At 44.9% G+C, this 27,955-nt stretch overlaps 1 protein-coding gene across 1 annotated transcript in view; it reads right to left on the bottom strand.

Annotated features, from left to right (window-relative positions):
* The window catches only part of PRMT2 (protein arginine methyltransferase 2), a 61,872-nt gene that overhangs the window by 20,954 nt on the left and 12,963 nt on the right, over positions 1 to 27,955 (bottom strand). The window contains exon 3 of the mRNA XM_040441933.1: positions 1,742 to 1,903. Within this exon, the coding sequence (XP_040297867.1) occupies positions 1,742 to 1,903 (162 nt within the window). The remainder of the gene's footprint in view (positions 1 to 1,741; positions 1,904 to 27,955) is intronic.

Raw genomic sequence — 27,955 nt, 5'->3', positions numbered from 1 at the left:
TATTGGAGACTCCCCCCAGAGCAGATCCTGGTGTCGTGGGACACTCATCTCTGCCCAGATCTGCACAGATTCAACCTGACAGCCTGGAGGTTGATCAGTCCCTTCCCAGAGTGGGTGGGCTCTCTGAGTCGGTCCTGAGAACCCTGTCGCATTCCAGAGCAGAGTCTACGAAGAAGGCCTGCTCCCGGATCATGAGGATCTTCACGTCATGGTGTAGCTCCAACCATGTGGCGTCTGCAGATCCGCCCCTTCCTGCGATATTACAGTTCCTTCAGGATGGATTAGATAAAGGTCTCTCCCCATCTACACTGAAGGTTCAAGTCTTTGCCATCTCGGCCTGTCTCAACAGACCATACTCTCGGGACCTGCTCATCAAACGCTTCCTTAAGGGATCTGAAAGATTGAAGCCTACAATACTGAAACCCGTTCCCCAATGGGACCTGTCAGTCGTTCTCAAGGGGTTAGCATCTCCCCCCTTTGAACCTTTGGAGGAAGCAAATTTTAAGTTCTTAACTCTTAAAGTGGTTTTTCTCCTGGCATCCATATATCATTTTTTTACAGGACAGAGTCCTTCTGAAATTTCTACCTTATTTTAGACCTAAGGTTCCAACTTTTCAAAATATTAACCAGGTAATCTCTCTACCTGTATTATTCTCCGCCTCCTCCTCTGATGTTCCAGTTAGACATCCACTGGACATCTCAAGATGCCTCCAGATCTATGTGGATAGATCCAGAGAGTTCAGGATAGATGAGAACCTCTTCATCCTGTTTGCCGGTAAGTCTAAAGGCCGTAAAGCGTCTAAAACTACTATTAGTCGCAGGGTCAAGGAAGCCATCAGGGAAGCTTTCATGTCCCAATCTTTAGATACTCCGGAGTTTGTGAGGGCCCATTCTACTAGGGCCGTAGCAACCTCTGTCGCGGAGAGAAGCCTTCTCCCCTTAGAGTTGATCTGTAAGGCGGCTTCCTGGAGCTCTGAATCAACCTTCATCTCTCATTATAGAATAGATGCTAAGGTAGCAGAGTTTTCGGCCTTTGGGCAGACAGTTCTTACTTCTGCCAGGCATGAGGACCCTCCCTTGGGGATTCTTCTTGCTATCTCCCCATCTGTGCTGCTGGTAGGACGTAAGGGAATCGTTAATTTCTAACGATAATTTGTTTTCCCTTAGTCCTAACAGCAGCACACAAATTTTCCCGCTCTAAGTACTTTCTTGTTATAGACACAGTGGGCTGGGGGGTGAACCCCTCCCTTTAGGGGAGCTGGAGTTTATTCATTGGTTCTTCTTTGGGCTCATTAAAAATTCTGCCGATCCTACCAGTCCACGGGGGGCAGTTAACCCCATTTGTGCTGCTGTTAGGACTAAGGGAAAACAAATTATCGTTAGAAATTAACGAGATGTGCTTAAGGGCTCATGCACAGAAACGTATTTTTGGTCCGCATCCGATACCCATTTTTTGAGGGTCAGATGTGGACTCATTCACTTTAATGCGGCTGAAAAAGACGTGGACAACACTCCATGTGCTATCAGCATCCATATGTCCATTCCACAGCCCTGCAAAAAATAGAACAAGTCCTAGTCTTGTCTGTTTTACGGACAAGGATAGGCCTGTTTTATTAGGGGCAGGCCATTTCGTTCTGCAAAAAAGCGGAATGCACATAGCTATAATCCGTGTTTTGCGCATCCGGTCATGTGCATGAGCCCTAATACCAACACGGATCATGTGTGGAGATTAACTACTTACAATTTCCGGCTTTGTCAGTTGTGCACAGAAGAAGCTTATGATCCCAGTTCCACATCCTAGGTCAAGGATACGTTTGCCTTTTAGGGCTGCACTGTTTTGCATTATAACATTTCTATAAGTCGTTGTACGCGGCTGATCCGACAACATCTCCAAGTGCAGTTTCTAGAGAATGGAGATAAAGAGTAACAGTTCTGGCTAGTGCAGTGACATAGTTATAGGGTCACAGCGATCTCATCACACACTGACTCTTCCTTTAATGATTGAGCAAAGTCACTAGCAAATCATAGAGAGAAATGTGCAGTCAGAAAGTAACAGCTGCACAGTCCTCTCAGTCCACTGTCCTCCACTATGCATATAATAAAAAAGAAAAATAACCCAAGCAGTTGGGGTTGCTGCAGGGGCATAGCTAAAGGCTTGTGGGCCCTGGTGCATGATCCCCCCCCCCCCCCTTCCCTCAGCGCTTTGTGGCAAGGGACAGGGGAGCGCATAACCTTCATGCTGCCTGAGGCAAAAATTGAAACGGCCCCCCCAAATGCCAAATTCTTGACCTAACCCCTTCCCTCAAGCCAGTGGTGTAACTTGAAGATTCCGGGCCCCAGTGCAAAATCTATGACAGAGCCCTCCCAGCAGGCACTTTCTATAATACTGGTGTATTTGGGCCTCCTCAGGCTCCTGGGCCCGGTAGCGACTGCTACCTCTGCACCCCCTATAGCTACGCCCCTGGGTTGCTGTATCAGAAGATGCAAAACAAGGTTATGAACACTTTCTTTTATGACTGCATCTTACTTATTTGGTCTAAAAATAATGTTTCCAGTTGGTCTGTAATAAAAATATTCAGCCATATCTGAGATACAAGAGTTAAAAGTCTGTTAGCAAGCTGCAGCTTTGTGTTTTCTTTGAATCCCCTCATCTGATAGACAGCTCATGTGTTGGTCTCATCTCTGATTTTGATAAGATTTAAGCTATAATGAGTGTTTACGAGGTCAGTTGATCGGAGTTAAGAGCTACACATGAGCCGTCAGATGACGGGATTCAAAGAAACCAGTGACAGCTTGCAAACAGACTGACTTTTAACCTTTGTATCTCAAAAATGGCTGAACTAATTGTTTGCCCAAAATGAATAAAATACAATCATAAAAAATATTGTCCTGAAGGTTTACATAGCCTTTAAAGATACCTTACTTCACTGTAGAAGTAATTAGTCCACTTACCCCCCTTCTAGGTAGGCTTGACGTTATCCAATTCTCTGGGAGGATACTTCACAACTGTCAGTTGTAGAACACCAATTTATTGGTTAGTACATATGTACTCCAAAGCCAGGAAAATATCAGCTGTATTGTTGTCTTAGGACACATTTTAGGGATTAAGATCTTCCACTTCCTTAAGCTCATACAACAAATCAAAGACAATAGGTACCATAATGGACCACCGTGCTCCCGTGCATGGCGACGTGCATTCTACTTAACCAGAAGTGGGAAGCATGCATTCCACCTAACCGAAAATACATTATAAGCTAAAGTGATCCAGAGAAATGTCCTTTACTTTCACTGACCCTTAAAATACATAATAGCTTGTAAACATCTAGCGAGTATTAGTTTTGGGACTCAGTTTTTCTAAGTCTAAAACAATACGTCCAATACATTTGCTTTGTCACAAGGCCCTATGGGTCATATGATGCATGTTTTAAATTGGAGTAACTTAAATAGGATGGGCCATATTTATTATTGAATACACTAACTTTGTGGTGTGAAAATGTTGCAAAATGCATGTTTAGGACTTTTTCAACAGCACTTGCAGAAAATGTTTTCACAAATGCTGCTTCTCCGCCAGCCTCGCCACTTTTTCGAAAAGGAGGCATGGCAATGGAGGTTAGGGGGCGGGGCTGGCATCCCTGTCACATTTATCATCTAATACGCCAGTTTTCTTTTTTTTGTAAATTCTCTTTTTATTGAGGAGAGATAAAAACTTACAAACAGTGATAAAAGCAATAATTGATAGTAGAAGCATGAAAAAACACTTGGTCTGTAAAACAGCATGGATACAAAACAAATATAATAAACGACGATTACAAGCATCTGATCTCGTAGCATGTATATAAGTACTAGTATCACAGGTAAATGTTTTGCCTATGTATGAGAGTGAGAAGGAGCTTAAATTATAGTAGTGACCAAGTAAGTGATCATGGAAGTTGATAGAGATGTGTGAATATCATACTATATTTTGTATCTCTAGGACTGTGTAGCTGTATGATTTTTTTAGTTGTTGCTTTAAGCTGCTAGTTCCTTATCTCAAGCGCCTCCCCTCCCCCCCTTTGCTAGCCAGGCTGTCTGAAGACAGAAGAAGGGGGAGGCACGCCGCTGCAGGTAGTGCTTGTCCTCTCCTCTGCCTACAGATGTGTGGAAGAATTATTGAGCAAACTACTTAGTTAGATGATACCCATGTATACTCATTGCCCAAAGCACCTACTTGGAGGTGTCATATATGACATATGTAGTATTAATGTTAGTAAGACGCCATTACAAGATGGCGCTACAATATGGATGTTTACATAAGTTCACATACCAAAGTTTGTAAAACAGTGCATACTGCGCAGAAGCCAAGTGTTATCTTCTTTTCCTTCTTAGCCAATGAAATAATGGCATGAGCCTCAGAGGATGTAAAAACTGCTTTACTCATTGTAATAAACCTAGAGACTGTCTTTGACCTGCCTTTGCGTCAGCATATGTCTCTGCCACACATGGATATTAACCCCTTGGGGTACCTTGATTTGGAGCACCAGATTGCATCTTAAATGCTTCAAGTGGAAGCTTCTTCAACAGTTGGCGCCCGTACGTGGGGCCCAGGCAAAGGGAGCATCAACAGCCAACCCTCAGGAGCCCCCAGGACCTGACGAACAGCAGAGAAGAGATGACCACAGCTTTAGTAGAAAGGTAGGAAAACAATTTATCTTACTTGCCTCTCTGCTATTCAGTTCATCTCGCCATGGTGGCTTAGTCTGCTGTACGGTGAAGCCCATGTGAGTATAGTAGTCAGCTGAAATGCTGAACGCCTGGTTCCATAGAACCATAGTCTGAATGGATGGATCACTCTGGTGCGTATATGTGGTTATGTGTAAAAGTGATTGTCTGAGAAGTGAACTGACCACGGACGGTAAGACCCCAGGCAAAGGAAGGGGAAAGGAACCTCCTGGTTTGGAAAAGAAGGCACTGTAGTGCCGAGGTGTGGGACGAAGTAAACTCCGCCTGACCTGTACAGGAAGACGAGCGGAGCCGCATGACCCCCAAGGGGGAAGACGTGCGGAGGTAATCTCCGCCTGACCTGTACAGGAAGATGTGCGGAGCCACCTGACCCTTCGGGGAAGACATGAGGAGAGGAGTCCTGGCTGATTAGTCAGACGTGATAGTCAGATTGAGCCAACCAGAGGGGAGGGTGAACCCTTTGTCTGCGGAGGAAAGGGTTAAAAGGTGTTTGTGTGGGTCAGTCTGAAACATTGCTGTTGAAATGGGCCGATCCCAGCCTCATAAAGGAGGAGAATATATACCCCCAGCTAGTAGCCAGAGAGGAGGGAACAAAACATGTGAAAAGCTAAGTGAAGTTGATGAAGATTGCAGGATGTGATATTAATGAAGAACTGAATGTTGAAATATGGAAAAAGAGAGAGTGTTACAGCGATGTCGGGGAAAGTTGAACGATGAAGGATTGTTAGGTGCGGCCCATTGAAAAGTGCCCTACCCCAATAGAGACCTGAGGGGTGGATCTGTAGTGTCTGCGGACAAACGAAATCTCGAAGTCTCAGGAAAGTTGGATGGCTCCTTGAGAGATAAAAGTCAGGGAGGGGGGCTAACGGCTGTGGTGGGCTAATTTCATCCCCCAGCTTTAAGAGAGAAGCATATAGTTTGCTATGCAAACATTCCTTAGATGAGGGAGGGAGTATGCTATGCAGAGTAAGTAATGTGATATGTGTAATAAACTTTTACAAGATGAAGATTTCCTAATAATTTTCTTTCTTCTTTCCCAAGCAGCTAACTGTAATGTGGGAATCCAGCCTTTAACAAAAATTATTATATATGTGCAACACCAATTAAGATCACGTGGCATATAAGATGATTTGGGTTTAACAAAAATTATTGTACGATTATAACTTGTATGTTATCACAGATACAAGTTACACAGATTGAAGACCAGAAGGCATTGGAAAAAACGGCAGAACAACAGAGATCATCAGCAATTCTGGGTGTGGTGTGTCTGTTTCCAGGAAAGCTGTGTTTGTGCTGCAAGTTTTATGATGAAAGAAAACTGTGTGGCTGGTATGGACATAAATCATTCAGTGGAATGTGAATAAGTGTGGCTTTAAGTTGTAGTTAAGTCGAATATGTGTGAAGACTGATGGATGCTTAGCAAAGTTGTGTGTGCAGTCTGTACTGCAGGAATAAGGGCATGGTTATGAGCTGTTTGTGAAAATGAATAAATGATGCTGCAGCAAGAAATGCACAAATGAAAATGTTAATGTGTATGGAGTACGATATTTGTTTTTCATACAATATGAGCATTGGGGATTTTAATTTTATTTTTCTTGGAAGATTTTGTGTTTTTATTGGTGCCAAAAGTGTTGATTGAGCTCTACATTTTTTTTTTATCAAAGTCAATGAAATGTTTCTTATGGGCCCTTCATGTGTTCTGTACTGTATGATCTGTTCGTTTCGATGTTTGTAGTTATGTGTTATATGTTAAATGTTGTGCTAACATCAGAGATCTGTCCTCATGAACAGTTGAGACAATACTGTCAGAGAGAGGAAGGATCACACCGTCCGACTGGAAGGAGTGGACTTAGATGACTTAGAGGAGAGAGGGAGGAGGACAGGGTAGACGTCACAGACAACGACAGCCCTTGTGCCCATCCCCTAGTTACAAGACATCCCTATGAAAGATGAGAAGTCCTGTGTTTCAGTCTATTAAATTCCACATTAGGAAAAGCTGGGTACTTCTGTGAACCAAAATGCAGAGTAACATCAAACAGCATTGGTGATTCAGTGGTGCCAACCACAGGTAGTGTTCCTCGGGCATTGCCTCAGCCCTGATGCCAAACACCTCATTGAAGTGAGGAAAAAGTAAGTTTGCTACCCTATAATGGTCCTGGGAGATGGACCTACAGAGTCTGCGGGACCCAGAACCCAGATGAGAGAGAGAGAGAGTTGTGCTGTGTGTGGTACTCCTCGTCCACACCACACAAGGGGATTGTATTCTGTGTGGACCATGACCGGATCACTGTACGTCCCCACAGACACCGATGTTTTTGTCATGAGGACGACACAAAGACAGGTGAGGAGGAAAAGTTAGACCAAGATTAGGAAACAGACAATCCAGTATCAGCTGTGCTTTTAAACAATTTAGCAGATTCAAGTCCGGCCCCAATGATATTCCTCACTCTGGGTGATAAAGAAGTAGTCCAGTTTTTGATTAATACTGGAGCAGCCAAGACAGTTGCGCACAGCAAACATGTCCTCCCCTGACTTAGTCTCCAAGGACACCAGTCTTTGGGTAGAAGTGGATGGGTAAGTAGTACACTCCCCTTTTAACAAAACCCATCCGTATTAGATTTGCCCTTAACCAAGAAGTGCTTGCCAGTTTGCCGTCAGTGATAACGCCCCTTGTTGGCTCCTGGGTACAGACTTGCTTGCAAAAGTACATGCTAGCATCTTGTATCAGGAGGACGGCACTCTGAAGTTTACAGGTGCCCTCAATGAACAGGAACTTTGTTGGCCATTAGTGATAAAACTCCCTGGTCCATGTTTGTTTTAGTACCCCTAGAAGATGAGAAGGAAGCCCTGCTTGCGGGAATGTCGGGACATCTGTGGGCTACTGGAACACTGATGTTGGCAAGCTCTCAGTCCCTCCGTGGAAGTGGAGATGAAAACGGATGCACCTCTTCCCAGGAAGTATATCTTGAGTATGGCACAGTCAGATGCCATATCTCAAACAGTCCGAGACTTTTTGAAAAAGGGAGATTGTATCTGCTTCTAGCACTCTTTTGTACCCTGTGAAAAAGAAAAAAGTGAGAAAAGCAAACCCACTCCACTGTGATTGATTTGACAAATGTTTATTTTCAGCACCACTACATCCAGACAGTTGGTATTTGTTTGCCTTCACACATGAGGGTAAACAGTATACCTGGGTGGTGCTGCCAAAGGAAGCCTAGAACTCACCCAGTATGTATACTGCAGCCATGTCACTCCTGTCCTTTTTTAGCAGATTATGGCTGCAAGTGAGAGGAAAAAAATAAAAAAGGGGAGGAAACACTTCAGTTTTGTTGCATTACTGTTACCTTCCTGGGGTGAAACATCTAACCCCTGAACGTAAGAAGGCTGTGGAGGACATCCCTTTGCCCAGAAACATGAATGCACTGAGGACATTTTTGGGCCCTGTTTCTTATCGCAAACCTTGGATACACAAGTTTGATGCAGCCTCTTTATGATTGTTTGGCCTTTAGTCCCTTCCACCTTATAGATGAGGTGGTAGATGCCTTTTATGCCCAAACCTGGCAATTTTGTGCTCCCCCGCACTGGGCCTATCAGATTATTACATTTAGATTGTATTGTTCAAAAGTGAATGGCCATGCCCCAACTGTCCTCACCTAACTGGATGGCCAGCCGCCCTGTGGCATATTATTCAGCCAGACTTGGCCCTGTGGCCAGAGGTGCCCCTTTCTGCATCAGAGCTGTAGTAGTTGTACAAGCCATGCTTGATGAAAGCTCTGAGATAGTCCTGAACCACAAAGTGACTGTGATATTACATCTATCCTCATGAAAGTACAACCCAAAAATCTTTTTGTTGCCCGCTATTTGAGAATGCAGTGTTCCATTTTGTTGCCTGACAATGTTGCTGTCCAAATGGTGTAATACTTTGAATCCAGCCACCCTGTTGCCTCTGGAACGAGTGGGGAGGGAAGAGTTAGGGCCCTTAAACTTTTCTTCCAGATCCAGAGGAAGAGGCTCACGATTGTTTGCAGATGATGTCACAAGAGACCGGGGAATGTGGTAAATCAGCCATTAGGTAATTCAGATCATGTGCCCTTTGTGGATGGAGTAAAGTATGGCCAGGATGGCAGGTACTACACAGGTTGGGCAGTGGTGATTAAACATGACACTCCAAAAAACCATAGTCCACACCACCACACGTCTGCTCAAGAAGTGGCGCTAAAGACTCTGAAGATGGCTTGCAGATATGCAGAGAGAAAAACAGCCAACATTTACACTGATTCCAGGTATGCCTTTGGGATAGCCCATGACTATGGTTACTATGGGCCCATTTGGAAAGCCAGAGACTTCCTGACCGCTTCAGGTAAACCCATTGAAAATGGGGAAGCAGTGAGGTCTCTGATGGAAGCTCTCATATCGCTAACTTGAGTGGCAGTGATAACAACAAAAGGTCACTGTAAAACAGACTCAGAGGAGGCAGAGGGAAAAGCCACGGCAGATCAGGTGGCAAAAATGGCTGCCAAATTGCCTAGGCAGACCCTTGCCTTAGTGGACACAACTCAGGTCCCTGAAATAACTCCTCCTGTCTCCCTGGAAGTTCTTAAGACCTTACAGAACCAGAAGGGGAAGGAGGAAAGGGACTAGTGGATGAAAAAGGGGTGACTACAAATGAGAAAGGCCTAATACAGTTCCAAGGTAAACTCTGCCTTCCCAGGTCCCTCTACTGCACAATGGCACAGGCAACCCATGGAGCGACGCACCATTCAAAAACTGTTACGTGTGATTTAGTACATAGCGCATGGTACTCCCCAGGGTGCAGCACTGTGGCAGTCAGATATACTCAATGATGTATGATTTGTGCCCAGAACAACGTGGGCAAGGTGGTTAAGGTACCCCAGAAACACAAGTCTTGCCCTTTGTATCTGTTTTAACGCTTGCAGACTACCTTCAACTACCCAAGGTGGGCATGTATGAGTATGTATTGATGTGTGATGACTTGTTGTCAGGATGGCCAAAAGCATACCCAAAGAAGCAAAGAAGATTATGGTCGAAGTTGTATGCAGGCAACCAAAAAAAGTAAAACCGCAGCACTCTCTTGTCTATTGTTGTATGAAGGTATGGGGTAACTGAGACCATTGAAAGTGACAGAGGTGTTCACTTCACAGATGAAGTGATGCAGGAGATAATGAAGGTTTTGGGTGTAGAACAGGCCTTACATGCTTAGTACCATCCACAAAGCAGCATTAGGGTAGGGAAAAAGGAACTGAAAGGGACATGAAAATTAAAGATTCAAAAAGCTATGAAAAGAGTGCCTGCTGGTAGCCCTCTTTTCAGTAAGGTATACCCCTAACCGTAAGACAGGCCTTAGTCCCTATAAGGTCCTTTTTGGGTCAGGCCCTAGGACAGGATCATATTCCGCACAGCAGCTCAAGACGCAACATGGTTGTCTGACAGATTATGTGATCAGTTTGCACAAGCATTTGATTAAAATATAGTCTCGAGTTTTTGCTTCACTTCCAGATCTTGATAAAGTACCAGGAACCCATCCACTTTTGTCTGGAGATTTGGTGGTAGTAAAAAGACACGTTAGAAGAGTCCTCAAACCCTGGTTTGATGGTCCATTCCGAGTGTTGACCGCAAACACTGTGAAGCTCAAAGGAAGGCATAATTGGAGTCATTTCAGGAAAGTGTTGAGTCTGGAGACTTGAAAGGATGATGTTTCTTGTTCCCCCTTGTGTAACTGCTGATCCTGACTCAAAAGAATATGGATTTTAAATGAGAAAGTAAAAATAGGTTTCTGGGCCGTGAAAAAGTTGTTCAAAAGGAAGAACAAAGTTGTTACAGTGCGATACTTCTAGCCCAGTGATCCATTGATAGTATTGCCCAAAGATTCTCAGGATTAATAGTTTGTGTGTTCACAATAGTCAATGGGCAGAAGGGCTAGAGAATTTATATCATCATCGTTGTTTTAGTTGTACTGATTATCTGCTGTATTATTCCCTGTGTAAAGAAATTGTTCAGCAAGACAGTTGACGAGGCCGTACCAGAGAGGATGATGGGAGAATTGTATGAAGACTTCGATCCAGAAAAATCAGAAGCACTGATGACCTCCAGTCTCCCCCCATATGACGTCAGCGCAAATTAGGGAAAGATCATCTGACTTCCCCATGCTCAAGTCCAGCGTCATGGGAGGCTAATCATTAAGAATAGGTTGTTGGAAGCTGGTGAAGAGGAGTCAAAGCATTGGGACAGATGTTTAGGTTTAGGGAAAGAATGAGATTCAAGGGGGGACTTATAGAGATGTGTGAATATCGTTCTATATTTTGTATCTCTAGGACTGTGTAACTGTATGATTTTTTTAGTAGTTGCTTTAAGCTGCTTGTTCCTTATCCCAAGCGCATCCCCTGCCCCCCTTTGCTAGCTAGGCTGTCTGAAGAGAGAAGAATGGGGGGGGGGGGGGGCACGCCGCTGCAGGCAGTGCTTGTCCTCTCCTCTGCCTACAGATGTGCATACATGACATATGTAGTATTAATGTTAGTAGAGTGTATCTTAAATGCTTCAAGTGGAAGCAGCTTCCACAAAGGCAGGAGAAAAGAGGAAAAGTGGGTAGTCATAGGAAGTGGGGTGGGGTTGGCGGAGGGGGGTAGGTAGAGTCTATTGCTACATATATAAGTTGAAGGAGAACCTATGTAGCAGCTGGTACAGTGGGCGGGGTCTGGTGTGGCTTGATCATATCCCAACCAGGGCACAAGGCCCATGTTGGGGCATGGCACATGCTTATGTGGTTGCAGGTATCGCACAATGTCGGCTGGGTCAGCAGGCAGATAAGCATTAATAGTACTTAATACCGTGATTATATGTTAGTTAAGGGCTGAAGCCTCTATATGTCTTCCATGGGTCCCAAATCTTCAGGACTTTTGCTCGGGTATGGGTCTCCCAATGTGCTAGTTCCTCGAAGCTGAATAATTGGTCTAACTTGTCTACCCAGGCCGACAAAGTGGGTGCAAAGCTGTTCTTCCATAGATATGGTATGAGTAACTGGGCAGCTGTGATGAGCATAGTAGGAAAGCTATGGTTGGTAGGGGTGAAGTTGGCATTTTGACACCAAAGTAATACCAGTTTGGGTTCCAAGGTGATGGTTTTAGAGCAAATGCAGTTTATTACTTTCTCCACTTCTGACCAAAATGGTTGGATGCGCGGACATGTCCACCATATATGAGATAGTGACCCTATTCCGCCACAACACTTCCAACATGAATCAGGTATATCAGCATTCAACCTATGAAGGAATTCTGGGGTCTTGTACCACCTAGTCAGTAACTTGTACGAGTTCTCTTGTATCTTAATGCACCTATTAAACCCATGAAAATTAGACAAAATTAAAGCCTTTTCAGGGTCTGAAAGGGTTATCCCAAGTTCTGTCTCCCATGCCACTAGGAAGTATAACCTACGTAGTACAACAGACATGAGATAATAGGCGTTTGGGAAGTTGCTCTACAGAGCTTTTCTGGCCAGGTGGTTGTGGTGGAGGAAATGCAAGGCAGTGTGAGCTTTCTCATGTGCCTGCGAAAGTCGAGATGATGTAAAAATGGTGCTGTTAATATTGTGGGTAAGTTTAATACTTTGTCCCAATTCAATGAGCCATAGGTCAGGGAGATCTCTTTCACAGAGACATTAGCCAACATTGACCATACTCCAGAGGGCTCTTGAACCTGAGGGTGGATATAGGCTTGTAGTAAAGCTAGAGGAGTATTGGAGAGTGGAAATCTAAGCTCCTGCGATTTGAAGAGTGTGGACCATATTATCAGGGACCCTTTTATTAGGCGAGATTGAGTTAAAGCGCTAGGTGAGACCTGTCGTATCCCCCATAGGACTAGTTTCTCTGCCGGGGTCAGGAGATACCGTTCAAGATCCGAACAAAGGTCGGGGGTGTAGGTTGTGAGTAGTGATATGCCCCTAGTCACTTGCACTGCCTTGTAGTATATGTGCAGGTCGGGTAGCCCAAAGCCCCCAAATCTTTTCTCCCTAGTAAGAATTGAATATGCAATTCTAGAAGATCTCCCACCCCAGAGGAAGGAGGAGAATAACTTGCGGATTTCAGCAAAATAGGTAAGTGGAAGCCAAATAGGGATCGATTGCATTAGGTAAAGGAAGTTGGGGACTATGTATGTCTTAAGAAAGTTCTTTTTTCCAATCCAGGAGATAAATAGGATTTTTAGAGATCTAAGTTGCGTACGTACAGATTGTAAGAGGGGGGTGTAATTGAGAGCCAATAGCTTGTTTGGATTTGCTGAAATATGGATGCCCAGATATTGTATACTTTGACGCCCAGGTAAAGGGGATATTGTATAATAGATCGTTGACAAGAGATGTTGAAGGCTTCTGATTTGCTATAGTTGATTTTGAAGTTGCATATAAAACCAAAGTCTTTGAAGATGGACAGTAGCGTAGGCAAGGATACTTGAGGGTTAGAAGTCAAAATGAGCAGGTCATCAGCAAACGCCGCCGTCAGGTGTGTATGTGGGCCAATAGTAATCCCTTTAATGAGTGGGTCTTGTCTAAGCCGCCGTAGGAGAGTCTCCATGACGATTACACATAGCTCCGGGGATAATGGGCAGCCCTGACGGGTGCCATCAAGTATTTGACATGAAGGAGATAGTGTGCTGTTGATTTTGATCCTGGCAGAGGGGGCTGTATACAGAGTGAGTATTGCATTGATAAATTAGCGGGGTATATACGGAAGCTTGACAGGGCTGCGGTCATGGAATGCCAACTAACCGTGTCAAATGCTTTTTTCGCATCCGTACTGAGCAACGCAAGAGCAGTATTGGAGCGTTTTTCCCATGAAATCAGGCAAATTAAGCGTATGGTGTTTTCTTTGCCATATTTGCCAGAAATAAAGACAACTTGTTCGCGACCAGTAATGTTGAGTAACACCTTTTGGAGGCGATGGACAAAGATCTTTGCCCACCACTTGACGTCTGCGTTGAGCAGAGATATCAGACAGTAGCTCCCGCAATCTAATGGGTCCTTTTTCTCTTTATGGATAACAGTGAAATGTTCTTCCAATGCCTGTGCTGGTAGTTTGTTTCCAAGGAAAAGTGAGTCGCACAGGGTCTGGAAGTGAGGGATTAAGGTATCATGGAAAGTTTTGTAATATTGAATTGAAAGACCATCTGGTACAGGACTCTTCGCCGAAGGGATAGAGGATAGAACCTGGCGAAGTTCTGTTTTAGTGATAGGGGGAGTCAGTCTGGGAGAGAGTGGGTAGTTAGGGGGTAGAGAGGAGAGGAAGGTTTCTGTCACTGAAGCGACTGTGGAACATTTTTGCAATGTCTGGGGTGGATTTATTAAGAAGACCGTTCGTGTTAACTCAGTTCGGAGGTGTGTTAGTTCTTGGGCTGTGGTCTCAGCAATGGTCTGTTTGTGCGAAATTTCTAGCTTGGAGATTTGGGACAATAGGTAATCGATGGCGGCAGAGCGTTTCTTTTTAAGTCTGGAGCCTAGGGCTATGAGTTCCCCCTGGATCACTGATTTATGGGCTTCCCATATAATGGGTGGATATGCCTGTTCAGTAGTCTTGAATTTGAAGTATTCTACTAGGGAGGCTTTAACTAGTGATATGTGGGCCGGGTCCGCAATCAGGGTCTCACTGAGGCGCCAATTCCATTCTCTCTGGGGTAGGTTTCTCAGGGTTATTGTAAGGAAGATCAAGGAGTGGTCAGAGTGTGATATTTCCAATCTTCGCTGAGTAGGCCAATGCCAGATGAGCAGTGGACAGATAAAGGTAGTCTAACCTGTGGAAATTGGTGCTGGTGTGGGAGAAGAAGGTGTAGTCTAGGCTTAAAGGATTTAATGTCCGCCACACATCGGTGACCTGTAGTTCTTTTAGGACCCTCTGGAGTCGGCCAAGCAGTTTATACGAGATGCATGTACATTTGGTGGAGGAGTCTAGAGTGGGTTCCAAGGGAAGGTTGAAATCTCCACCTAGGATCACAATGCCATCTTTTAGGGAAGAAAGCAGTTTGAGCGTCTGAACGAGCCACTGAGCTTGGAGTTTGTTGGGTGCATAGAGGTTGGCCAATGTGACCGGAGAATCTGCAATCATTCCCTTAAAGGGAACCTATCACCTCCAAAAGTGATATAAAACTGCCAGCATTATCTTATAGCAGCCCCCAGTCTGTTATTGATCATGTATATGAGCCAGAAATTCGATAATCCATACTTGAGAAAAACACTTTTTTAATCTCCATGAGCGCTCAGTTTCCGGTGAGCTTGAAGTCAAGGGGGCATCAGCCTCCTTGCTTCAAATCAAGAAAAGCCCGCCTCTTACCCATCCCCTCTTGACTGTGATTTACATATTTTCTATTATTTGGGATCGCTCAAGTCTGGCGCCTTCGCGGTGCGCCCCTTGTGACTGCATGATCCCGTCTCGGGCTCCCGCAGTCAGCCGGGCATAATTTTCTCACTGCGCATGCGGCGGCTAGATTCGGCGTGCGCGCGCTGGCAAGAATAAGCGCGCACGCTCACGCCAGCGAGGTATATTCACAGCGCGAGCGTGATCACTGGCTGGTCGTAGAGTACCTGAGGGCCAGTTGTAAGCCATCGGGGAAAAGAAACCAGAATGGATTCTCAACTGGCCAAAACCCTGACATGAACTGAACACATCGAACAGGCTAAAATCAAGAAAAGAAAAACAACATAAAAATAACTATATAATAGTCCTTCTGGCATTTTCATGTAGAGAGTGTGCAAACGGTAAGTCCTGAGTCTCTAAAGTCTCCAAGGCGGGTACAATGTCCGTGGCTTGGGTCCAAGCCTAGGTCGCCATGTCTTGTCAAGTTGATGTAGGCCCAGTGGCATGCATGCGTGAAGAAAGTACATCCTTCAGCTTATGGGGCAGTTCTCAGTCAAAAAAAAACCATAGGAAAAAGGGCTGATGTTGAGGGCCACTTGTATGCACAGTATACAAGGCTGGGCCACTGTGCAGTCTCCACCCTTAAATTACTGGTTAGAGGAAAAGTATAACAGAGAACAAAAAAACAGAAAGGGATGGAGATTGTCATTGCCAGGTACTGGGCCTATAAGCGCATTGGTCACCGCCTGAGAAGCTCAGAGAAAGAGCAGTAACAGGCAAGTCAACATAGTTCAACATAACTCACTCAGGTCTTGAATTTGGAGGGTTTCCCACGTCTGGCTTTGTCTGTTTTCCCTGGAGAGACAAGGTGCCATGTTTCAGGGTGTGGTGGAGATGGAAGTGGGTCTCCCTGATCTGCAGGCATCCATGAGGGTAGATCCATAGGTGTGATACCAAGTGGCTCCCAGGCTGCTCTTAGGTCTTGTGGGTATCTAATGGTGATCTGTTTCCCATTTTTCATGATGGCCAGACCAAACGGGTACAACCAGCGGAATGGGTAGCAGACCTTTTTTAGCGCTTTTTAAGAGAGGGCGCAGCATTCTGCGTTTTGCCAGCGTGGAAGCTGCCAGGTCCTGAAAAATCTAAATGTCTGTTTCTTCATACCAGAGCTGAGTGGTTTCTCTGCTTCTCTTCAAGAGTGCTGCGGTGTCCACATAGCTGAGCAGTCCACAAATAACATCTCGTGGTGGCTCATTCGGTTTGGGTTTTAGGAGCAGTGCTCTGTGGATCCTCTCTATAACAATTGAGGCAGCTCTGTTGGTCCCCAGAAATGAGTCAAAGATCTCTGGTGCTACCGATTCAGGTAGACCACAAATTCTCAGGTTCCGTCTGCGGCTGCGATTTTCCTGATCCTCCAGCCGGAAGAAGGCATCATTCAGCAGGTCTTTATGCGCCTGAAGGGCATCTCTTGTTTTTCCCAAATGACAGAATAGCTTCCTGAGTGCCACAACTCTGTGCCCTAAGTGGCACAAGTCTTCCTTAATGTCAGATAAGTCTCTCTTTAGGGGTGAAAGTGCGGACTCCAGAACGTCTTGGAGTATTGCTTTAGAGATCGGTGGGTCTCTTCGGGAGATTCTCCTGTCTGAGGCATCTGACACGCTGCCTGTTTCGGAAAGGTCGTCCGTGTCAGAGTGGTGCGCTCTACCAGGTGCCATCTTAGCTGCCTCAGTGGCCGATGGTGGAGGCTTCTTTTTAAGAAATTTCTCCATATCTGGCTGCCTAGTCTGGGCAGGAGTGGTTTCCACAGGATCTCTGAGCTTCTCCCTACCGTTTTCCCCCATTTTAGATCAGAAGTAGTGCTGATAAGTGAGTGTGGGGATTCGCTCTGATAGACAGGATAAGCGGACGCAGTATAGAGGCACAAACCAGTTCTTAAATCAAAAAGTTCAGTGTTTATTCACACATTAGCAAGTTCACAAAACAAAAAGTTACTTTCAAGCAAAAAGTCACCTTGCAGTATTGGTGTTAGTTCACACCAGGCGGGCTGTTCTGCCACAAAAAGTCCATTAGCAGGCTTTAGTCGGCCTGTTTCCCCTCACACGGGTCTTAGCCCTCCACCCCGGCACAAGCCTCAGATCCCAACACAGAGATCCCCTCTGCTGATCCCAGCTGTCTTTTAAAGGCAGCTAGGCGTTGCCAAAAACCCGGACCAGCACCCGAGATCCAGTCCGGTGTTTGACCCCACCTGGCTGCCAATCAATCCAGCAGCACACACTGGGAGGAAAATACCTGTTTTCCCAGACAATACCCTTCACTGTGTCACATAACCCCCCCCCCCCACTTTGTTCAACCCTGAGGGGGTGAACACATGCCAAACAGTGCACCTGGGATAGGGCATTCGCATTTCCCTGCAATCAACATGCCCTGTGTTCTACTGTGGCTTGTTGCCGAGCCTCGGGTACCCGGTATGGTTTTAGCCAGACTTTCGCCTGAGGCTCAGTGACAATGTTATGCCGAATTGTGGAAGTGCGTCCAAGGAGGTCCGAGGACACATCCGTGTTCCAAATAACGAACTCCCTGGCCTCCTGAGCCTGTTTAGAGGAGAGGCTGTCAGCAATATTTACTTCCCTTGCATCAGACAGACGGGTCGGAGCCTCCTCCCCTAGAAAACCCGGCCTCGGACTGTCTTCAGTACAGGTTTCCCTATCTTTCCAAGGTTTGAGTAAATTAACATGGTAAACCTACTCCGGCTTTCGCCGCCCTGGCAGTTGTACCTTGTAGTTTACATCTCCAATTTTCTCAAGTACCTCGTAGGGCCGCTTCCACCTAGCACAGAACTTACTGTCCAAAGGCGCCCCACAAACCAAAACCGGATCTCCCCGGCTAAAGTTACGGAGCCCAGATGCTCGATTATAGGTCCGATTCTGGGCTTGCTGAGCTATCTTCCTATGCTCCCTACCTATTCTATTCCGTGGGGTTGTCTCCCCCTCATCCACCGGACCTACTGTTGGCCCCTCCGTCTTGGGTTTCCTGTGTTCCAACACCTCAACTGGGTCAGGCCTCCCTACTGGAGCTTTCCCTATCTCTCGGGGATCAGTATGTACAACGGCCGGCCACAAGGCTGGGAACAACGGAAAGTCTCTTCCTAATATCAAGTCATAGTGCATTCTCGTGGTTACGGCCACCTCATGGATCCGCCTGACGGCACATGTGCATAAGGACACCAGAGCAGTGGGGTACTCTTAAATCGCCATGTACGCTGAGCACCTTGACTTTCCGGCCCGTAAACTCGGTGGGTTGCACCAGGGAAGCCCTCACAAGGGTCACCCGACTCCCTGAGTCCAGCAGAGCCACCACGGGAGTGACTCCCACCTCCACCTGACACAAAGGTTTGTTATTGAGAGTTTCTGGAGTATCTGACGCACCAACCCTTCTGGCATACCATGACTGTTGATACCCAAAGTTTACGTCCATGGACTCGACCAGGTGGGGACACTCGGCCCGTACACGGCCGGGCTCATGACCCAGCCAGCAGATTATAGGGTTCCGATCCCCAAAGGGCACATCCCGTGCGGTCTTTCTCAGCTCAGGCCGCTGGGTCTGGGGCGGGGATTTTCTGGGTTTTATTACGCCCTTCCCCAGAGTTCCCCCCTGGAGTTCCACAGTAGCCCCATACTGTTCGACCAGGTCCACCATCTCCTGGGCACTGTCTGGCCAACCCAGCGCTGGAGGGGTGGTGGCAATGCACTCCAGAATATGTCAGCTACAATCCGGTCCAGCATGGCAGTGGGACTATAATACTGGAGTCTTGCTGGCTCAGCCGGGTTAAACTCCCACGGATGCACCCGCTGGGCCCGGACCAACACATTCACCCCCAGTCTCGCCAGGATCTCACCCTTGACCTTATAGTAGTCTGCCGCTTGATCGTCCGGTAAATCGAAGTAAACCTGTTGGGGTCCGGATGCCAGGAACAGAGCGATGACCTCAGCCCACTGGTCTCGGGGTAGACTCTCCCTCACGGCCACCTTCTCGAACACCGTCAGGTAGGTTTCAACGTCATCTGTCTGTGCCATTGTTGGGATCGCCGTGCGGTCCGCTTTCCGGGCATTGTGGACTCCCTGAGATACTCCTGTCTTCTCTAAGGCCATCACGTGTTGCAGCAGCCACTGGTTCATTTCTTGCTGTTGCTGATTAGCCTCTAGCAGTTGACTGTTAGTCTCCTGCTGCTGCTCCATGACCTGTTATTGCCTTACGTTGGCCTGTACCAGCTGCTTCATCATCTCCTCCATCTTGTCCCGTGATGCTGGTTGCAACTTAGCAGGCTTTATCCAGGACATACAACAGTGCCCGAAAAAAATGCAACAAAAATATTTTGGCTTTTACGCCAGCCTCACTGCGATTGCCTGCATCCTCCACCAATTGTGGGGATTCGCTCTGATAGACAGGATAAGCGGACGCAGTATAGAGGCACAAACCAGTTCTTAAATCAAAAAGTTCAGTGTTTATTCACACATCAAGTTCACAAAAAAAAAGTTACTTTCAAGCAAAAAGTCACCTTGCAGTATTGATGTTAGTTCACACCAGGCGGTCTGTTCTGCCACAAAAAGTCCATCAGCAGGCTTTAGTCGGCCTGTTTCCCCTCACACGGGTCTCAGCCCTCCGTTCCGGCACAAGCCTCAGATCTCAACACAGAGATCCCCTTTGCTGATCCCAGTTTTCTTTAAAAGGCAGCTAGGTGTTGCCAAAAACCCGGACCGGCACCTGAGATCCAGTCCGGTGTCTGACCCCACCTGGCCGCCAATCAGTCCAGCAGCACAGACTGGGAAGAAAATACCTATTTTCCCAGACAATACCCTTTACTGTGTCACATGGGTTAGAAGGCCAGTTCTCATAGGGACCTAAAACAACTGCAGCCATCCAGCAGCACAGTCAGGCTCCGCCCCCCATACGCCAGTTTTCTGCCACAGAAGAACACTGAAATCTGTGGAAGCCAGAGGCTGCTGTAGATTTCAGTTCAATAAATTTCAAAAATGGTCAGCACCTGACTTCCAGTTCTTTGGCACGGGAAAGGGATCACTTCAAAGGAAATATAGCAGAAAATCCCAGCGGACGCTCTTTGACTTCAAAACATTTCTTTCTTTATTTTATTAAATCAATGTAAATCAATGTAAATACATATTGAGGACACATATCGGCCCATCCAGCCTTCATTAACTCATATGAGTTGATGAAGGCTGGATGGGCTGATAAGCGTCCTCAATATGTATTTACATTGATTTAATGTAGATTTCAGTTCTGGAACATGGACTGCCTGATGCTGCACCTAATTTATGACGTAGAGGACATACTCCTCATCATAAATCAGTTGCAGCATCCGGCATTGCGCCTGGTTATCGTAGACCAGCATACGCTGCTGGGCTATGATAAATCTGCTTCGACAGGTCAATATTGTGGTGCATTTTAAAATGTCTAGCGAAAATGGCCCTGATTTATTATACCTGGGCACCAGAATTCTGGCTTCAAAAAGACGTTTTGCGACTTTTTGCACTTTCACTCCAAGTTTTAAGTGGGTAGGAAGGTCGGCATGTTTAACTATGTTAATGAGTTTCACTCCAAATTTATCACAGAGAATTTTTTTAAAGTTGCAAAAAAGTCACACAGTCACTCCAGCAGGGAAAAATCAGTATAGAAAAACTAAAGTAACATTTCTGGACAAAAAAGTGTTAGGTTTTCCACCAAGCCGGTAATGTAAACTAAGATCAGTGATCTGCAGAAAGGTCCTTTACTTTCACTGAACATTAGTGATGCAAAATTGCGGAACAGATGCGGACTCATTCATAAGGTCATGTGAATGTAGCCTTAGGACTCATGCACACAAACTTATTTTATTGCCGTGTCCATTCGTTTTTTTGGGGGGGGGGCCATATGCAGAACCATTCACTTCAACAGGTCCGCAAAAAAACAAAAACAAACGGAAGTTACTCCGTTAGTGCATTCCGTTTCAATATGTCCGTTCCGCAAAAAAAATTCCTATTATTGTCTGCATTACAGACAAGGATAGGACTGTTAAATTAGGGGCCAGCTGTTCCATTCCACAAAATACGGAATGCACACGGACGTCATCCGTATTTTTTGCAGATCCGGTTTTTGCACACGCAAAATACATACGATTGTGTGCATAAGCCCTAAGTGGAATGCCACGCTGTGGGAAGATGGTTATCCACTTCTAGTACCTACTTTTACTATTTAAATGTCTTTGTTATATGAGCCTGAGTAAGGGGGAAAGTCTTAACCCCCGTAAGGCTTGCTGTTCCATGACTGACAGCTGCGAGGTATTCTCCAAGTGAATTGGATAACTTCAAGCCTATCTAGCAAGGCGTAAATGGACATCCCTATACTCTATCGTGAAGTAAGTCTCCCTTAAGTTTTTTGTATCTTGAGCTACAGCATCTTGGGATGTTTTTCTTTCTTTTATTATATGCATTCTTCATATCTGTCATCTATTGGATCTGGGAACAATTCTGAGCACCCTCCATATTGGATGTGATGCTCCATACTGGATGTTCTGATGAACCATGAGACACAGCTGAAACACTATTACTAAAGGCTGACCTGGCTTTGGAGTGCATTGGTCGATTTCCAGATTAACAATGGAAATCTTGATGCACCAGATGGGTCCCTATTGCCCTGACCATAACCACTTAGGCTAGGCGCTGTTCCATTTTTCTAAGGCTTCTAACCTCCGCCAACTTTTTTTACTGCTCTAGTCCACCAGGGATAATGGGTAACTAAACCTCTGTAGAAAAAATAAAGGGGCAGAAGCACTGTTCAGAGTACTCTTGCCCCTTTGGCCTATTCTCTGTGCGGCACTTCTTCCCATTTGTCTTTATGACAAAGTTTTAGTTACCATTTAAGCCAACTCACTGCTTTAGACAACCAGAGATACTGGAATTAACTCCTTCACTGCCTAGACTACCATATACAGCGGGGCAAAAAAGTATTTAGTCAGCCACCAATTGTGCAAGTTCTCCCACTTAAAAAGATGAGAGAGGCCTGTAATTTTCATCATAGGTACACTTCAACTATGAGAGACAGAATGGGGGGTAAGAATAAAGGAAATCACATTGTAGGATTTCTAATGAATTAATTGGTAAATTCCTCGGTAAAATAAGTATTTGGTCACCGACAAACAAGCAAGATTTCTGGCTCTCACAGACGTGTAACTTCTTTTTTAAGAGGCTCCTCTGTCCTCCACTCGTTACCTGTATTAATGGCACCTGTTTGAACTTGTTATCAGTATAAAAGACACCTGTCCACAACCTCAAAAGTCACACTCCAAACTCCACTATGGCCAAGACCAAAGAGCTGTCGAAGGACACCAGAAACAAAATTGTAGACCTGCAGCAGGCTGGGAAGACTGAATCTGCAATAGGCAAGCAGCTTGGTGTGAAATCAACTGTGGGAGCAATTATTAGAAAATGAAAGACATACAAGACCACTGATAATCTCCCTCGATCTGGGGCTCCATGCAAGATCTCACCCCGTGGGGTCAAAATGATCACAAGAACGGTGAGCAAAAATCCCAGAACCACACGGGGGGGACCTAGTGAATGACCTGCAGAGAGCTGGGACCAAAGTAACAAAGGCTACCAACAGTAACACACTACGCTGCCAGGAACTCAAATCCTAGAATGCCCCTGCTTAAGCCAGTACATGTCCGGGCCCATCTGAAGTTTGCTAGAAAGCATTTGGATGATCCAGAAGAGATTGGGAGAATGGTTTCATCTGACCATATAACAAAGTAGAACTTTTTGGTAAAAACTCAAATCGTCGTGTTTGGAGGAGAAAGAATGCTTAGTTGCAACCAAAGAACACCATACCTACTGTGAAGCATGGGGGTGGAAACATCATGCTTTGGGGTTGTTTTTCTGCAAAGGGACCAGGACGACTGATCCATGTAAAGGAAAGAATGAATGGGGCCATGTATCGGGAGATTTTTTTATTTATTTTTTTCACATAGTTTTTATTAATTTTTGTAGTAGTAATGTAAGAGTACAACATAATAGTGGACGCAGCCACTAAATCAATAGAGACATAACAAGCATCACTGTGAGGCATGTCCTACGGCACCTGCTTAGGTGCTGCCAACGTAGGACACTTAATGATACAGTACATAGAGCAAGTACTAAAATAAAATGAACAGAAGCAGAAACCAAAAGGGAACATGAATTTTGATGATCTGCATTATAGGCTAATAAGGTATTGTGAGCCAGCATCAAAAGTAATAATAGAGGTTATAGTAAGTAATAGATCATGACGGTGTAGGGAATTTTAAGAGCCAGGGTTTCCAGAAGGTCCGAAAGTGGGAAAGCCTATTATTCCTCTGTGCCATTAAGCGTTCATATATAACATGGGTAGAGATGCTATCTTCAAAATATGGCAAACAAGCGGCCGAAAGGGACGAGAGATTTTGTCTATTTCTAAAGAGAGGAGAGTCAGACTCGGGGTTAGCTTAATTTTAGAGCCTGTGACATCCGACAATAGTTTTCCGACTTTTGTCCAGTAGTTACGTATTAGTGAGCAATCCCAAAATATGTGTAGCAGGTCGCCAGGTGATTTCAGACACCGCCAGCACGTATTTTCCACATTAGGGAAGAATCTATTAAGTTTAGAAGGTGTAAAGTACCATCTCGTTATCATTTTGTGATAACACTCCAAAAGGCTAGAGCAAGCGGTGGACTGAAAGGTAAACTTTATCGCCTCTTGCCACTGAGTGGTGGTATACGATATCTGGAGATCCTTTTCCCAGTTAAGCAAGTGAGCTTTCTTTTCAAGGAGAAGGTCTCCTGTAACGGTTTTGTAGATCGTATTTGTGGAGGTCTGTGAGTCACTCGGCGAGATCGCTATGTAGTTATAAAAGGCGACCGGAAGTAGTATGTCTTTTTTAGGGAATTGTTTAAAAAAATGGGCTATTCTAATACAGTCCTGATCAAAAGTTTAAGACTACTTGAAAAATGGCATAAAATCATTTTTAGCATGGCTGGATCTTAACAAGGTTCCAAGTAGAGCTTCAACATGCAACAAAAAGAAATGGGAGTGAGACAAAACATGTTTTGAGCATTCAATTTAATGAAAGCAACGAATAAACTGAAACAGGCTGTTTTTCAGCTGATCAAAAGTTTAGGACCACACCTCCAAAAAGAAACTAACCCCCCCCCCAAAACAGAAATCCAACTTCCAAACATGAACCCAGTAATGAGTAGCTCCACCGTTATTGTTTATCACTTCAAAAATTCGTTTCGGCATGCTTGATGCAAGCGTTTCCATGAGGTGAGTGGGAACATTTCTCCAAGTGGTGAAGACGGCCGCGTGAAGGCCATCTACTGTCTGGAACTGTTGTCCATTTTTGTAAACTTCCCTTGCCATCCATCCCCAAAGGTTCTCAATTGGATTTAGATCAGGGGAACATGCAGGATGGGCCAAAAGAGTGATGTTATTCTCCTGGAAGAAGTCCCTTGTCCTGCGGGCATTGTGTACTGTAGCGTTGTCCTGTTGAAAAACCCAGTCGTTACCACACAGACGAGGGCCCTCAGTCATGAGGAATGCTCTCTGCAACATCTGGACATAGCCAGCGGCCGTTTGACGCCCCTGCACTTCCTGAAGCTCCATTGTTCCACTGAAGGAAAAAGCACCCCAGACCATTATGGCGCCCCCTCTACTGTGGCGCGTAGAAAACATCTCAGGTGAGATCTGCTTGTCATGCCAGTAACGTTGGAAACCATCAGGACCATCAAGGTTAAAAAAAAATTATCAGAGAATAAAACTTTCTTCCACCTTTGAATGTCCCATGTTTGGTGCTCTCTTGCAAAGTCCAAACGAGCAGTTCTGTGGCGTTCAAGGAGACGAGGTCTTTGAAGACGTTTTTTGTTTTTGAAGCCCTTCAGTATCAGATGCTGTCTTATGGTTATGGGGCTGCAGTCAGCACCAGTAAGGGACTTCATTTGGGTCGAGGATTGTCCAGTGTCTTGACGGACAGCCAATTGGATCCGCCGGCTCAGTGCTGATGAAATCTTTTTGGGTCTTCCACTTGACTTTTTTGTTCCATAACCCTCAGGATCATTTAAGAAATTCCAAATGACTGTCTTACTGCGTCCCACCTCAGCAGCGATGGCGCGCTGTGAGAGACCCGGCTTATGCAGGTCAACAACCCGACCACGTTCAAAAATGGAGAGTTTTTATGCCTTTGCCATCACAACGTGTGACTACCTGACAGGAAATGACAATGAATCCACATCTTTGCACAGATTTGGCCTTTTAAAGGCATGTGGTCCTAAAATTTTGATAAGCTGAAAAACAGCCTGTTTCAGTTTAATCGTTATTTTCAATTAATTGAATGCTCAAAAAATGTTTTGTCTCACTCTCGTTTCTTCTTGTTGCATGTTGAAGCTCTACTTGTTAAGATCCAACAATGTAAAATATGATTTTTTGCCATTTTTCAAGTGGTCTTAAACTTTTGATCAGGACTGTATAATGCAAATCATAAGCTGATTGCAAAGAGGGGAATGTTTTCCTAACCTTGATTTCATAGAAATCATTCAATACTCGCGTTCCAGCCCTCCTCCATATTTTTATAGACAAATCTGGCATGTAGTATTGCAATATCTCCAAAGGAACCTGGACCTTTTTTGTTGGAGCATTAGGACTAATGCGATGGAGTAACACTTTCCATATCTGAATAGAAGCTTTCAAAGATAAAGCTGAGGGGAGTGGGAAATTTAGATCCATAGCATGAACTATAAGTAGGGCATAAAGTGATTTTCCTTGATTAAGTTCCTCCTCTATCAACGGCCAACTAGGGAAGTTATCTTGCAGGCACCAATAACGCAGTTGTTTGAATATGAATGATTCATAGTATCCTTGCAGGTTCGGAACCCCCATCCCTCCATGTTTCTTATGTGTATATAATATACAGGGAGTGCAGAATTATTAGGCAAGTTGTATTTTTGAGGATTAATTTTATTATTGAACAACAACCACGTTCTCAATGAACCCAAAAAACTCATTAATATCAAAGCTGAATATTTTTGGAAGTAGTTTTTAGTTTGTTTTTAGTTTTAGCTATTTTAGGGGGATATCTGTGTGTGCAGGTGACTATTACTGTGCATAATTATTAGGCAACTTAACAAAAAACAAATATATACCCATTTCAATTATTTATTTTTACCAGTGAAACCAATATAACATCTCAACATTCACAAATATACATTTCTGACATTCAAAAACAAAACAAAAACAAATCAGTGACCATTATAGCCACCTTTCTTTGCAAGGACACTCAAAAGCCTGCCATCCATGGATTCTGTCAGTGTTTTGATCTGTTCACCATCAACATTGCGTGCAGCAGCAACCACAGCCTCCCAGACACTGTTCAGAGAGGTGTACTGTTTTCCCTCCTTGTAAATCTCACATTTGATGATGGACCACAGGTTCTCAATGGGGTTCAGATCAGGTGAACAAGGAGGCCATGTCATTAGATTTTCTTCTTTTATACCCTTTCTTGCCAGCCACGCTGTGGAGTACTTGGACGCGTGTGATGGAGCATTGTCCTGCATGAAAATCATGTTTTTCTTGAAGGATGCAGACTTCTTCCTGTACCACTGCTTGAAGAAGGTGTCTTCCAGAAACTGGCAGTAGGACTGGGAGTTGAGCTTGACTCCATCCTCAACCCGAAAAGGCCCCACAAGCTCATCTTTGATGATACCAGCCCAAACCAGTACTCCACCTCCACCTTGCTGGCGTCTGAGTCGGACTGGAGCTCTCTGCCCTTTACCAATCCAGCCACGGGCCCATCCATCTGGCCCATCAAGACTCACTCTCATTTCATCAGTCCATAAAACCTTAGAAAAATCAGTCTTGAGATATTTCTTGGCCCAGTCTTGACGTTTCAGCTTGTGTGTCTTGTTCAGTGGTGGTCGTCTTTCAGCCTTTCTTACCTTGGCAATGTCTCTGAGTATTGCACACCTTGTGCTTTTGGGCACTCCAGTGATGTTGCAGCTCTGAAATATGGCCAAACTGGTGGCAAGTGGCATCTTGGCAGCTGCACGCTTGACTTTTCTCAGTTCATGGGCAGTTATTTTGCGCCTTGGTTTTTCCACACGCTTCTTGCGACCCTGTTGACTATTTTGAATGAAATGCTTGATTGTTCGATGATCACGCTTCAGAAGCTTTGCAATTTTAAGAGTGCTGCATCCCTCTGCAAGATATCTCACTATTTTTGACTTTTCTGAGCCTGTCAAGTCCTTCTTTTGACCCATTTTGCCAAAGGAAAGGAAGTTGCCTAATAATTATGCACACCTAATATAGGGTGTTGATGTCATTAGACCACACCCCTTCTCATTACAGAGATGCACATCACCTAATATGCTTAATTGGTAGTAGGCTTTCGAGCCTATACAGCTTGGAGTAAGACAACATGCATAAAGAGGATGATGTGGTCAAAATACTCATTTGCCTAATAATTATGCACGCAGTGTAGAGGCCGCTAGTCTATGTGCACCTTTCTTCCAGATAAAAGAGAGCATTTTGGTTTTAAATCTTGTCAGTACTTTAGTAGGTATAGGAATCGGGAGAGTGTGGAAGAAGTATAAGATCTTCGGAAGAACCATCATTTTATATGTCACTATACGTCCTAGCCAAGTGAGATTCAGCTTGTTGTAATAATCTAATTCAATCTGAAGAGAGGTAAGTAACCTATCATAGTTGTGAGTGACAAGTTGTGAGAGAGGAAAACATAGCTGTATACCCAAATAGGTAACCGAAGAAGTAGCCCATTGAAAGGGGAATTCACTCTCTAGTGTTGTACGTAAGGAGGGTGGAATCTTA

The sequence above is a fragment of the Bufo bufo genome, chromosome 7, assembly GCF_905171765.1.
Source record: "Bufo bufo chromosome 7, aBufBuf1.1, whole genome shotgun sequence".
In the NCBI taxonomy this organism is placed as follows: Eukaryota; Metazoa; Chordata; class Amphibia; order Anura; family Bufonidae; genus Bufo; species Bufo bufo.
The sequence above is the reverse complement of the archived record's forward strand: the minus strand, read 5'-3'. Positions and strand labels throughout refer to the sequence as shown.